The sequence below is a fragment of the Battus philenor genome, unplaced genomic scaffold (genome assembly GCF_028537555.1).
Source record: "Battus philenor isolate CCGP_79_NKW_IND1 unplaced genomic scaffold, ilBatPhil1.0.hap1 SCAF_10, whole genome shotgun sequence".
In the NCBI taxonomy this organism is placed as follows: domain Eukaryota; kingdom Metazoa; phylum Arthropoda; class Insecta; order Lepidoptera; family Papilionidae; genus Battus; species Battus philenor.
Window position 1 is genome coordinate 7,573,562 of NW_027181662.1, and position 14,267 is coordinate 7,587,828.

Consider the following 14,267-nt stretch of genomic DNA (forward strand, 5'->3'; position numbering starts at 1 on the left):
AAGTGAGAGACCGTCAAATAAAAAAAACCATCGCACATCATCGTCACATGACACTATAACCCGTATATCAATTGTTTTAATTAAATGATTTTCAAATGAATACGATAACAAGAATATATTAACATGCCATTATTTAAGAAAAAATTACATAACATTTGTTAAATTTTCATGATTAAAGAAATGTTAATATGGCACATATATTTTATGGATGGTTTGATCGTTGACCAAAAGGTAATTTCATAGTATATGTGAATTTTGTAAGTTAAAACAATATCATACTAATAATTAATTATTAAGGCCATGTTTGATATTTGAATGGAAAGTTGCAAGGTGGGGGGGGCCTGGAGAAAAAGGGCACGAGAGTTACCGCTACGAGCGTTGAACGTGGATTGGTAAAACCGAGCGGCCTATTCTTCTCCCATATCTTTAATGGAATCAGGCGTTACCTTGCGGAAGTTCATCCTAAGTAAGAAAAGGTACATACAATGGTAGTCGTGCAACAAAGTGCACCGTGTAAGTGTTGAGTGATTTGACGGTGGCGGCTATGTAATTCGCATTGTTTACCACATAGGCATTTACCACTGCATGTGCGGAAGTGGCTAAATATTGGTCCTTTTCTTACTTCTCCCATATCTCGCTGCGCGCACACGTAAACGGTACAGCGGTTTCGGTTACTATAGTATGTAATTCGCATTAATATTATTTATAATCTATGGTAAATATTAATAAAGATGATATTAAAGAATAAAGATGAAATAAAGATAAGATTATATTAAAGATAAACAACATTGTTTAAATGAATATTAATATACTGATTAAATTTTTAATCATTCTAGATGAAATTTAGAACTATTGTAAACTTGGTCAAAAACGAATTACAGATGCATATAAGAATTTTGGAATGTTTATCTACTATGAAATAGCTGCCTCCAACATCGATCAGACAAGTCTTCCCACACTGGCGCTCATTGGCCCGGTAACGTAAACCTTTTTACCTAAGCTTAAAGATTTATTCACCCATTGTGTTATGTGGGTCAATAGTTCTACATCACTGCATTCAGTGGGTTATATGGAAACTTAAGTGTCACTGGCATTTATTGGCATGTGCGAAGGTGGCCATTGATTTATGCCACGAATCTATAAAACTATTATAAGATTATTAAGGGAATTATACACATTAAATTGAATTATTTATAATTTCTGATGTGATTTCGTTTTTATCACAATAAGCAAGCGGAATAAACAGTTTAACAATCCTGTACATAAATTCAATACAGTGTTATTATTTTGTGCTTGGTCTATTTAATAATTAATTTCACTATGAACTTCCCTTCAGGTTTTAAAATTTTTGACGTTTTGATTTTAAGTATCGTATTATTTCATAAATTGTTGCTGAAATTACATTTATATGAATGAAATCAAGACCATTCGTCGTTTTAGCCCTTAAAAAGGTATCTACAGGGTGATATACCATAATCGCCACGCTTGGTTTGGCGATTGCAGTGTTGTGATGATGTAAAACAGAGGACTCTGCAGCCGAAATCCTGTGGCAATACTATATAATTAATGCACGGAATGTCAATTATATAACATTGTATCCCAGGAATCGAACGCACAGCCTACAATCGCAAGTCTTAGTCCTCTACCGCTGAACTACCGCTACTTATACATTAAATCTTTTGATGTTCTTGTTCTTTTGATATGTAGGATTTTTTTTAAAACAAATATAAACTTTATTTAGCCCCTTATTCTCTCCGGTTGTTCGTAAATATTGTCTTAAATCAGTTTGTAATTTATTTTTTGCTTTTCTTTAGACATTTAACATTCTATAGTAATAAGGTCGTTATATACTGTAACCTATCACTAAATATTCAACTATGCTAAACGATGTTTACCTGAGTCCTTTAAAGCCTTGAAAGTTATGCCTTCTTTGTCTCCATCTACAAGTATATAGTCACAAACGACTATTTTAATGTTCAATCAAGGTGCGTTTGTTTAAATGAACGCAATAAGGACAGTTGCGGCTGTGTACAATTCATTAATTATACATATACAAACTAGTTCTGTAATGAAAGTCTTCATATAGTCAGTATCTACATTGAAATGGGTTGGGTCGAACATAAAGAACAAATATAAGCTGTTTTCATAGCGTATACGTGTTGTCATTGTTTCATGCATAAACATTCAGGATAATTCATTGGACAGATTTCTTTATTAAAGAATATGACGCAGAACATTATGGTAGAAGGTTAATCTTCGACACTTTTTCTTTATTTTTAATAAAAATAAAGTATCGGTCGTTATATTTGTAAGAGTCCAAAATATTAGAATTGTAATGTAAAAGTGGTTACAGTGGTTTCGCTAGCGAGTTCCTACTCGCAGGCCTCGGCGTCACACCCACACGACAGGTTCATGCGTCGCTCTAAAGCTATCGATTTTCATTTCAAATTACAGTGCAACCCACGCACCCTCCCCGAGCGCATTCTTTATGCGTTCAAGTACATCATTTGAGGGTCACCCATTTTGGTAACATTGAAATGTATGTAATAAGTACAAGTAATGATGGATGATTAGAAATATGCGCAAATTTGATATGACTATTTACTATAGTTCTTCATTAAAACATTTTGATAAACAAGTAAATGTCTCGATGTTTAATTAATAATCTACAATATTAACAAGATCTCTGAAATAGAATAATATTAAGGCAATGTTACATGCCCTATTCTTACAGATTTTATAATTTACTTGTCTCTGGTCAAACAATATTTTGAGGGGTTACGCAATTTACACGTATATTATATACTAACTGGTCCAAAGTCCGCCTTACGACTTAATGAAAGCCCCTTTAATCCCCTTTGCGGGTGTAATTTCGTGAAATACGTTATTAGCTGATCTGTACTCGGCAACAGGAATATGTGTGCCAAAATTTCAAATCTATTCAAGTTTTCGTTTGTGAATGATAGGCATAAAAGATAATCATTACACAAATATAGAAACTATGGCTCGTTCGTTAAGCGATCACATCGTTCGAGATCGACCGCAGATACTTATAACAGCAGTGTCGTGGGAACGGACGAAGAATGGGCGCTTGCTCGTACCAGTTTTCTAGAGATGTAGTGCACTAGCTTATCGAGGTCGGTACGATAATGAAACCCGAGTCAATGTTTGTTTTCTGTAACAAAGAAGGCTCTACAAGCGGCGTTGTCTTTCCGCGGTTCGCAAGTTTTCAAAATCCTTGACGCATGAACCGGAGGCTATATTTGGTTGCGGTTATCCGGTTGGCATTTTATGTAATAACTACGATGACTGTTTTTAAATCGTTTTAATTAGCAACCCACGGTAGGTTACGTGTTGGAACGACTGGAACAGCCTTGCCTTACACCTCCACTCTACCCACGACTACCCTCATTTGGTCATCGACGTGGGCGAGCTTGCCTAATCACGGACCAAACACTCTTATAAGGGCCCCTATAAGACTCACTTTTGCTGGAGGGTTGGACCACCTACGCAATGATATGTCATAATTACAAGAAATATTATTAACATGTATTAAAGAAAAACAACTGACCTAATGCTACTCCTACATATATTGTTGAGGCAAAATGAAACGTGGAACGATTTTTACTCTACGAGTTTTATTTATATAGCAATTCAACAATAACTTTAATTTCACTGCGTGCGACTTCCTACAAAATTATCATGATTTATGAATAAAGCGTGTTTATAGGTTATTAAACGTACTCTTATCTTTTATCAAAACATAATCTGCAAGATGACTTTGTGTAACGAAGTGCGTAAGATAAAACTTATCGCTAAATCTTTTATTCTATATACGCTATCGTTAAAATCTGTTCATGATATCTATACGATTGGGTATTGATGTACCTTTATCTGGTAATTGTCGAATCATGTCATGTTTTATCAATATATTAATGTTTTGATTGATTTGTAACATACACAATACATATTTTGTTGACACAATGTCATCTAGTCATGATCATTAACTGTTTTCGGAATGCAAACAACCGAATGCAATGATTGTAAACAACATGAGATGAATTTACAATAACATAGTATTAATATAAATTCTTTAACAGAAGCTGTTTACGTTATAATAATTTAAATGTAGAAGAAATTCTATATTCATTTTGGAATAACGATGAAAGATTTGTACAAGATGTATCAATCCATCTAACAAATAAGAAATTGTGCGCAGTCGCTGGTTTATTTGAAATAAAAAATAATTTTTTGCATGTAACTTTTTACCGTAAATGTTTTTAGCTTGCCCAGGCGTATGTCTGTTTGTATATCCCTTATTAGCATATCACATACCATAAGAATAAATATTATATTAGGCAATAACTTTATTATATAGTTTAAAGCCTTAGTAATAAAAGATCACTGCTTAAAAATAAGTTTTATATTTCGTACACTGCAAGACTTCAGTAATATCATAGAACACAACGTTTTTTTTTGTTTAATGTTAAATATTTGAAAGCTAGTGATAGGTGTTTTCATTTACTTCGTTGTTCATATGGCAAAAGTTTTAACTATTTTTTTCTCTACATATCAAATTTACTCGTACCATAACGAACAAGAATATTAATTGAATCAGTAGTCAATTTCTCAAGCTTCGCGCTTTTTTGGACAATTAATTTTTGCCAGTATATCTACATTAGATATAAGTGGATAGGCAGCCTAGATAATGTAAAATCGTTGAAAGTTGCTGGATGCAGCTTGCTTCCTATCGGATCTGTAGGAAATTTATGAGACAGGCTTGTGTACAGCTACGAATATCTTACGGCTGAAATGATGATGATAAATTTAAATATGTTAGACATATAATTTTTTTTCTAAAAATAAATATCAATTTACTTACTTTTTGTGTAATATGATACGCAAGGCCTGTCGGTTGTCAGTCCGCCGTCGATATTTTCGTCAACCCGCTCGCACTGGACCGGCAACGTGTCAAATAAACCATAAAGCGATCCAGCACAACGCTCGTAATTTTTATACCAGACGACGGCTGATCTAATCACAGAGAGTTAACGTGACTGGAAAATCAACGAGCATCTGGACATTTCCCAATACTCTAATTGTAAAGAGCGTGTTTCAATAAATGACATCCGAAGTTAGACTTATCGAAGTTAATTTTATGACATACATTCCTCGGTTCGAGAGCTGGTGTTTACACAGCAAATGTTAAACTAACAAGCTGCCTATCTAACGCAGACTAATATTACAAGTGGGACGCGTTTGAGGTCAAAAAGTAATCTATCAAATATGGTATTTCTTGTGGGCACACTAACACTTATTTTCAATTAGAATTAATGTTAAATCTAAATTTTAAAGGTTAATTATAAATATAAACTGATTTCAAAAAAAATAATTGTTAAACTGAATTACTATTTAGGTATATAACTTTATTTCACTTAACGGCGGCGTAACAATTCGAATCCAGTTGGATTGGACCGTAACCAATCATACCAGATTGGTGAAGTGGTGACATGTTTCGTAAGCAACTAATGTAAATGCGAGTAAATATTGAACAATATGCGAACAACGTTCACGAGGACATTTAGTATAGTTCCAAATTACAACGTACTTATTTTTGATAAATTTGTCGTCTAACATTGATCAAATTTATATTTTTCTCAATTCTAATTCATTTCAGCAGTTTAAGTTTTAACTAGAGGCCATTTTAAAGTTTTTCTCGCTCTCGTTATGGAGGACCTCGCTTCTTGGGTTCACAAGGACAGTTTTTTCAAAATAATTTATTTTTCGGTCTCAATATTTCTCACTTGTTCCCCTTTTTTGCTTCACATAATCTTTTTCCTTTATCTTTCATGTATCACCTTGTCCCTCACCATTTCCTCCCGGACTGCTTTTTTACAATTATTTATTTTGCTATTTTGTATATCTGTATCCATCTATTTTGTTTTAACGTTTTTGCCTCTAGTTTTTATATTCTTTTATTTTATCTTATTTTCGTATCACAATTTTTATCGTTTATTTTGTATTACAGCTATTTTGCTTTACCTTCTAAAAATTGTTATCTTTTATTACATTACCTATTAGCTTTCTGCATTATTTCAGGATGATCTGACGACTTTCCACTTGTTCTCTATTTTTATGTTGTAAGTAGTGTTAATTAATGTTCCATTAATATTAGTTATTGGTATGGTATTAGTATTCCTTTGTTATTTAGATCTCTCTTTGAATGTTTGCCTCCTCCAGCTATTCAATATTTATTCTATACTTTTGGTTTTGTGCAAAGATCAAATATTATGGTTTAATGTCTTGCAGCGTTATTAATTATCTACTTTATTTCTCATTTTATAAGTTCAGATATTCCATTTGCGCCCGGATAATAGAAAGGTACTTTAAACCTTGTGTAAGATTCAATAGTATATTTACCCGCTCTTTATCATGCTATTAGCGAGGTAAATGTTTTTATATCTAATTTTTATATAGAATATCCCTTCCCCTACAGTCAATTCTCGATCACTCCCTTTAATTGAAATTGCATGCGGGATTCACTGTATTGGAATGATGAATCAACAATTTGATTAATTATTGAAATGAATATCATTATAAAAAATAACTTGCGTATTACACAAATGTTACTGCATTTATAAAATCATTATGACGTCATTTATTGTGTCAGAAGACAAAAATTATTAAAAGTAATTACTGTATTGAAATTACTATGAAGCTAAAATAGTACTTATTCGATCAGTACAACTAAAACTACCTTAGTGTGGCAGCTAACTTTATAAGGAAGGGTTATGTTAAGCAGTAGAAACGTGTTATCTATGACTTCATTTTTATAAAGGTACATACACACTTGGATAAAAACATAACGACATTAAATTTCTTTTGCAATACGATCTGGTCATTGCCATATTTTATTTATTAGAAATTTAGGAGGTTTTGTACAGACTAACGGTTTTAAAATTCTCAAATCGTTCCGACAAAACAGACAGTAAATCGCTGCTGTATTATGACATGGAGGTGTCAGTCCAACAGACCTCGCTTGGGTTAGAGACGTGACTTGAATCACTATTAGAATTAAATTCTTATTCAGAACATTACATATACATATGTTTATATATATATATATATATATATATATATATATATATATATATATATATATATATATATATATGTATATATATATATATATATATATATAAAAAAATTATATGAAAAGATTGAGAGATTACTTACTTCATTTTAAATCTCCAGTGAAACAACTTCTATAAAAAAAACCATATCCTCGTCTGTGCTCTCAATAAAGATGAGAATATTTCAATAGAAGTATTTATATCTGGGCTTATTTATAGACAATTAAAAACTAATAAAACCCCAAATAATACCCATTAAAAGAGTTATAATTAAATTTCGTAAAAAGCTAAACTATCCGGGTAAAAAAATCATAGGAAAGCAATATATAGAAAATAAATGCGCTAAATGAGCATATTTTTAAATACTTATTGTTATAAAATACTTTATAATAAAATATTGCAACAAAAACGCTTATATTTATCGTCATTAATAGTAGAAATATTAAAATTTTTAATGTCAAGAAAGTTTTTAGACAATATTGTAATTTTCTTATCTATTTTGTATTTACCGCTGTATAATTATTTGTTTTAAATTATAACAGGAAATAGTACACAAACAGCTCTATGACATATTTATATTGTAATATTTACAATTTACATAAATGCAGTATGTATACGATTAAACCTATACAGTATAATTAGAAAAAATACTGTCATAGCTTTTTTTACTTAGAAACATGCTGCCAAGTTCATTATAAAATTATTTAACTTATTACATTTATAGCTTGTATAATGTATAAATGTAAAAGTTATAATGATTATTACATTAAACAAGTTTAAATTTAAATTATTATGAATAGTGATTTATAATAGTGCCATCAATCATATTAGGAGTTAACACGTAAACAAGGTGTCAAGCCGATTTGGCTGGTAGGCACTCGGTAGCGACGATAAGGAGTAGGTATGTGCATACTGGCGGCCTGGTTGAGACCGGTCATTAAACAACGCTGCGTGGAGCTGCGTACAAATCTCGTATGACTGAAAACGGTCGATGACTACGGTACCTACAATAAGTGGCGACATTCCAGTCACTCGCGGAATGTACCACGGCCCTACGAACAGGTTCAGGACTTACACTCCTTCCCTCGAAGCGACCTCATTCCGTCGAACAGTCGCAATTCATTCTTAGTGATCACTAAACGAATATTCATCTCTGACAGCTGGCCGATACTGCTCCGCAGTGAACACTGAACCCGTTTACAACATTCATTTCACCGATTTCTTACATCGGCGACAGTTTAACAAATTACTGCAAATCACCGGAGGGGAGACGTTCTGCTTTACTTCGCTTTTGGAAACGAAGGATCGCGTTACAAACACCACTGGACCATAACTCGGCGGGGCGAAGACAAAAATAAACTTAATATCGTGTGCGTTGTAGCATTTGTCGACGCACCAATTTACGACCGCCCCAGTGACAAGAATCCGCAATAGACTCGGCCGGTTCAAACGCGTAACGCTGTTTTTTATACAGTTAAATAAGACGGTGGCCTACCTTCATCCAGAAGTCGTTCCATGTGCATGAAAACATTCGGGAACGCAGCCAGTTGCTTCCTGTCTTTGAGCAACTGTGCTAAGTAGTCCGCTATACTCTGCGTCGAAGGACTGTTATTATCACACATTTTGATTATTTTTTGTAACTTAAGACACGTTAAATGCTTCTTTAGACACGTTAAATGAGTGTTTGTACTTTAGTTACTGATTATTGTTATATTTGTGAGATATCTATGTTAGAAAAGTTAACTTCACTACCACACACATCGACGTTTCGGTCACCACTAAATGACGAAGTTGACCGAAGTGAAGTTGTGGGCGAATATAGCGCTGCGCCTGCGCTCTCGTCGAATGGATTTTTTGTAAGCGCGTGCGACTGCCGTCCGCAGTGTAGGCGTAATAATAACCTCCGGTCGTCCCGCTCACACTTAACTATAAACTTTATCTGCTTCTTTCTAACGCTTTGGTACATTTTAAACTGCTGCCATCTAGGAGACATTAACTGCACTAACATAACTAGTAATTATTGCGATGTTAATCAGCCACCAGTCAAGCCAGCACGCATTAGGTTGCAGAGTAAATTAACATATATAAATTAATTTAAAACAAATTACAATGTCTTTAACTTACAAATACTTACGAGTAACCGTGTAATAAAATTTATTATAGTCGTTACCACCAATTGTTCAAGTTGACTGTTATTTTACAAGATTTTATACGAGTATATATATTTAAACTTCTTTTAAATTATATTTTATAATGAATAATTTTACAGACACACAATAAAGGGTACATCTATAAATCAGAAGTAGAAAAATAAAGTTCATATTTTTTTAATCTCTTTCTAATTCTTATTAGAAAGTCAGACAAAACAACTAATATCAAAATTCATGATTTTTTCTTATACTAAACACTAAAACATCTTTGAAATAAACTATTACCGGATTTATTATCTACTTAGAAGCTTACAGCTCGTCTCCTGTATAAAACTAGTCAGTTTAATAATAAAAGTAACAAATAGGATACGAAAAAGGAACTTTCACTTGAATGAGACAATTTTCTATTATCTTTATCATAATCTTTTCAGCAGTAGGAAGTCCACTACTGGGCTAATGTCTTTCCCATGAATTTCCAATAGGACAGGTTAGAAGCGGTATACGGTGTGCGGTGTTCCAATGACCTTGACAAGGTCATCTGTCCACCTAATGGGAAATTTTAACGCTGCTCTGTCCCGTCTACTGTTACTTCAACTTACCGATCCACCAGAAGCGTCTTAAAATCTTGGCGATATCCCATTCAGATGTAACAACTAATATACTGATACATTATAACCCAACCAGACCCTTTTAAATAATATTACTATAAAGATATTTTCAACCACCTTGCACCTGGTGAAGCTTGCAATAAACAACTAGTAATTGTCAAAGGTAATAAAAAAAATTCATTTTTCGGATTTTGATCACAGCTATAATTTAAGCTTAATATAAAGTTATTTGTGAATAAATATTACAATTGCACACGTGTTCTATTTATTGTTTTTATGTTATTTATGTAACCATATATGATTATTTAATTCAGGAGTATGTTTCCCGAAAATATGTTTTTAAACATTTATTTTATTACTACGATTTTATTATTTGTAGAAATGACGTAATTTTAAGTTTTTAACTTAATGCCTCGTTAGATAATTTTAATAAAATTTTATAATATTTAATATTTTATCAATGCTAAATAAAAGCCGACGTAAATATTTTGTCCTTTTTTACAACAGGATCTCAAACATTGATCAGAAGCTATTGCGAGATTTAAACAAAATGTCAAAGAGCATTCATGTGTTGAGTTACTACGCTATACACGATTTCATAGAGAGCAACTTGGGAATGATGTGTTTGTCTTCAGGTTATTTTAATGTTAATTCAATGTTTTGTTTTATATTCCTTCCCTTATTTTTCTTGGGTCTGATTATCAACAGGTAATTGGCTCATCTTGACGTCCATTCAATGTTGAATAAATACTTATTAAACTCGAAATTTGATTCTTCCTGTTTCAGAACTTTGAAACACATTAAGTGTAAGCTACTTAATTTTGCTGTTCTTCACGGGGTATGATTTAGCGGTCTCGTCCTTTCATCACAAAGCTGAATTTATTGCGAGGTTGTTGCAGTGATGACATCAGTTAGACAATTATTCATGGATGCCTGCAACGTGTCGCAACCTGTCGCTCTATCAAAGTAAATCGACTTCGGAAGTATCTTAAAAAAGGCTAAGTAAAATATGCAAATTAAAATAAACGTTACACAAAAGTGGTTGATAATTTCAAGTTAAGCCTTTATGTTCAATATTTTATAAAATTTACAATTACGTAAAATTAATAGAATGTTCACAGCGTTCTCTAAATAAAACTATTTATTTTAAAAAAAATTAGCTTTCCCGACGTACAACATTCATAAAACAACGTACTTTCAGTAAAGAAAACTATTTGTACAGGAAAATGTATTAAGGTTACACAAAACTTTGTACCATAAGAAAGAAAAATATATTAAGATTGTCATAATTTTACTGGAACTAGATATTTCTAGTAAAAATAAAACAATTGTAAGGTGTGAATTAAAAACTGGATATGCCCGCTCACCTATGGGGAAATTATTGCAAATTAGGAGTCAATGAATAAATATTATAATATCATTATAAAAACAAACTAAATTATCTCAGAATATGCGTAATACAATTACATTCCAGTAAACAATTTCTATTGTTTTTTAACAATTTTATCGGCGTCATTAAGTTCTCAAAGTGGAGAAAGTTAATATTTAAGTTGAGCTCGTTTTAACGAAAGTTACAAAATATACCGCCAAACGTCACACTGTACTTGACATATGCAAGCTGTTAGTAAAATCAACATTACTGCCGTGGCTCATTTTTATTCAAGTTCCGTTAATTTTTCTTTACTAAGAACAATAACGTTCCTGAAATTAACTCCGATGTTGCACGAAATTCGTTTTTAACTAGCCAGTACATTCGATCAATTAAAATGGACCGAGTTAGTTTCGTTTTATCAATTTCGTTAAAAGGATAAATGGATAATTGACCCCTATACTAAAGCTCTCGAATCTATCGAATTAAGCGGATTAAATAAAGTTCCACGCTCTATTTTGAAAACTAATACCATCTATAATTCACGTAATCGATACTGGTAAACAATATTAGTCGATATTACAGCGAAAAATTGGTTTTGTCGCTATGTCCTAACACCCCACCAATGTTGATGCGATTGCAGAAATTGAAACAAAATTTGGTATCATAATTACAAGGAAAAATTTGCACAATTTAATATATATAGACCTATAGTAGTACCATTTGAAGGTATGTTATTCCTGTTTGATGCAATAAACAGTAAATTTAATTGTCCTGAATTATCAGCAAAACATTTTTATCGTACTAACTGGACGTGTCAGACACATTTTTATTCAGTGAAAACAACATACTTAAAAATTTCCTATTTTTTTTGTTTATCAGATTTTTTCAACACAAGGTTTTCCTCTCCAGAACCTTCCAATACGCACTCACAAAAAATGCAGTAATGTTTTTTTGGCAAACAAAATAAATAAAACAACACTAAATACAATATTAGTTAGTAAGTTTAGAAAACGAATGGCCAAAGCTAGATTTATTTATTTGTCACGTTTAACATAAGAATGTAACGAATTTACCAATCAAACTCATCTCGCACTGAGCTTATAGACATCTATCTATTTAATGTAAACTTCGTAATTAGTGTATATAATATAGTAGATACATCTGTTAGTTTTCATATAATGTTGTAGAAATTGTCAGCTATGACGTGAAAATAAGTAAATTAAAAAATACATTACTAAGTAGTATGTACACTAGAATCAGTATAAAGTACTTTAATTTAATAATTTAAAAGTCATTTAATCTTTAACAAAGAACTCAATTAATCTTGTACCAGAAATGAAAACGACCTCTTTATATATTGGATTTATTACCTAATGGTCTCCAAATTTTAACATGAAATAAGAATCTTTTATTTTATAAAAGCTTCCAGAACGATTTATAATACACCTCCAATGTTGTAAGAAAATGTATTGAAAAAAATCTTTTTGTAAATGGCAGGGTAATTAGAAATGAAAAAGTACATGTATTATATTATTATATAAATTGACACATGTTGTATATTCAGAAAATGAATTTAAATGTACTAATTTAGTTATTACACGTATTAAACTTCTTCAGCCATCAGTTCGTTTTAATTCCACGTACAGTTTACGCTATAACATTTGAAAACGTTTTATGACAACATTTTTCGCCGATACCGAGCTGAGCTTCCATAAAAGCACTGTGCGGCCTCGTTCCGCCTATGGCATCTCGCTCTGAGTTTAATTATCTACACATTATGGAACTCTGGTCTACGAAGATGGAAATAAAATCAGTGCGTTTATATATAAGTATTCGCAAAACATTTCGATAATTTTGTTTTCTTAGTAGGTTATTAAGGGTAAAATAAATTATTTGTCTGAAATGTCAGAACGATTTTTTTTAATCTGCAGTTTAGGACTGATTAATTACAGAAAATCTTATTACGATTACAACTACATATTACAGGAAAAAGAGTAAGTTAAAATGAAAGTTATTGAATTTAATGTTTGACTTGAATTGAATTTAAATTTGTAGGTGTAGTGGTAGGTAAAGGCTACCTAGGAAGTATGAGACGTATGGGATCTAAAATATCCAAAAAACAAAGTGTAAATACTTTAGGGCAGACATTTTGTTCTGTTTAAATTTTAAACAAAAACAAAATCTGTATACCTAAGACTCGACTTCATCGATATCGGTAATGTATAGGTTTTTTCAATAATATACAAGACATTGTTCAGAAAGTAATGTTTTACTAGATATAAAAAAGATGTCAAAGACTGTTTGTGTGGTTGGGGTTACTAAACTGTAAATAACTTCATAGAAGGCAGCATACGTTGGGAGTAATGTTTTCACTTCCAGACTATATTCGTAACTTTATATATTTTTTTAAACAAAATGTATAGTTCCGTTGAGATTCTCTAGCCTAATCTTCTAAGATCTCAGGCATTTATCAGAAGAGATGGTAGACTCATCTTGTCACCAATAACAAATGTGATCCATCCTGTATTAAATTAACAATTTTTAATTTGAATAAAGTTGAAATAGAAATTCGTAATCGTCAACCGCGATCAACGGCTCAATGATTGATGACACTGCTCTCGGTACGATCGCAGAATACAATACAAAATTAATAGGACGTCAAGTCCGTTACATTTTTATGTTCGTATATGTAGGTTGGAGTGCCGTGTGCACATCTTGTGTTTCGGGTCTATATGTCCGCCTTGCGGCCTACGGTTAATGCGTCGTGGAGATATTACGTCATTGTGACAAATTTAAACAAAATATTAACTTTAGATACGTGTACTTTGTGTACGTATTGAATTAAATTGATTGCAAACTTTTTTCAAATATACAGACTGCATGACAGCTGTCTGTTCTATCTTCAAAATAAAAATAACCCACTAGATTAACAATTTTTAGTCAAACTTGTTAGTCAATCGGTTTCTATTTTTAATATTAACAAAGGCGTTATTACATATGCGAA

General features: G+C 32.0%; 1 protein-coding gene across 5 annotated transcripts in view; it reads right to left on the reverse strand.

The window, feature by feature from the left end:
* Positions 1-8,915, reverse strand: part of how (protein held out wings) — an 84,239-nt gene extending 75,324 nt beyond the window's left edge. For all 5 annotated transcript variants that reach the window (XM_068771293.1, XM_068771311.1, XM_068771299.1 and 2 more), the window contains exon 1: positions 8,629-8,915. In XM_068771293.1, the coding sequence (XP_068627394.1) occupies positions 8,629-8,755 (127 nt within the window). In that variant the 5' untranslated portion in view covers positions 8,756-8,915. The remainder of the gene's footprint in view (positions 1-8,628) is intronic.
* Between the last annotated feature and the right edge of the window lie 5,352 nt (positions 8,916-14,267).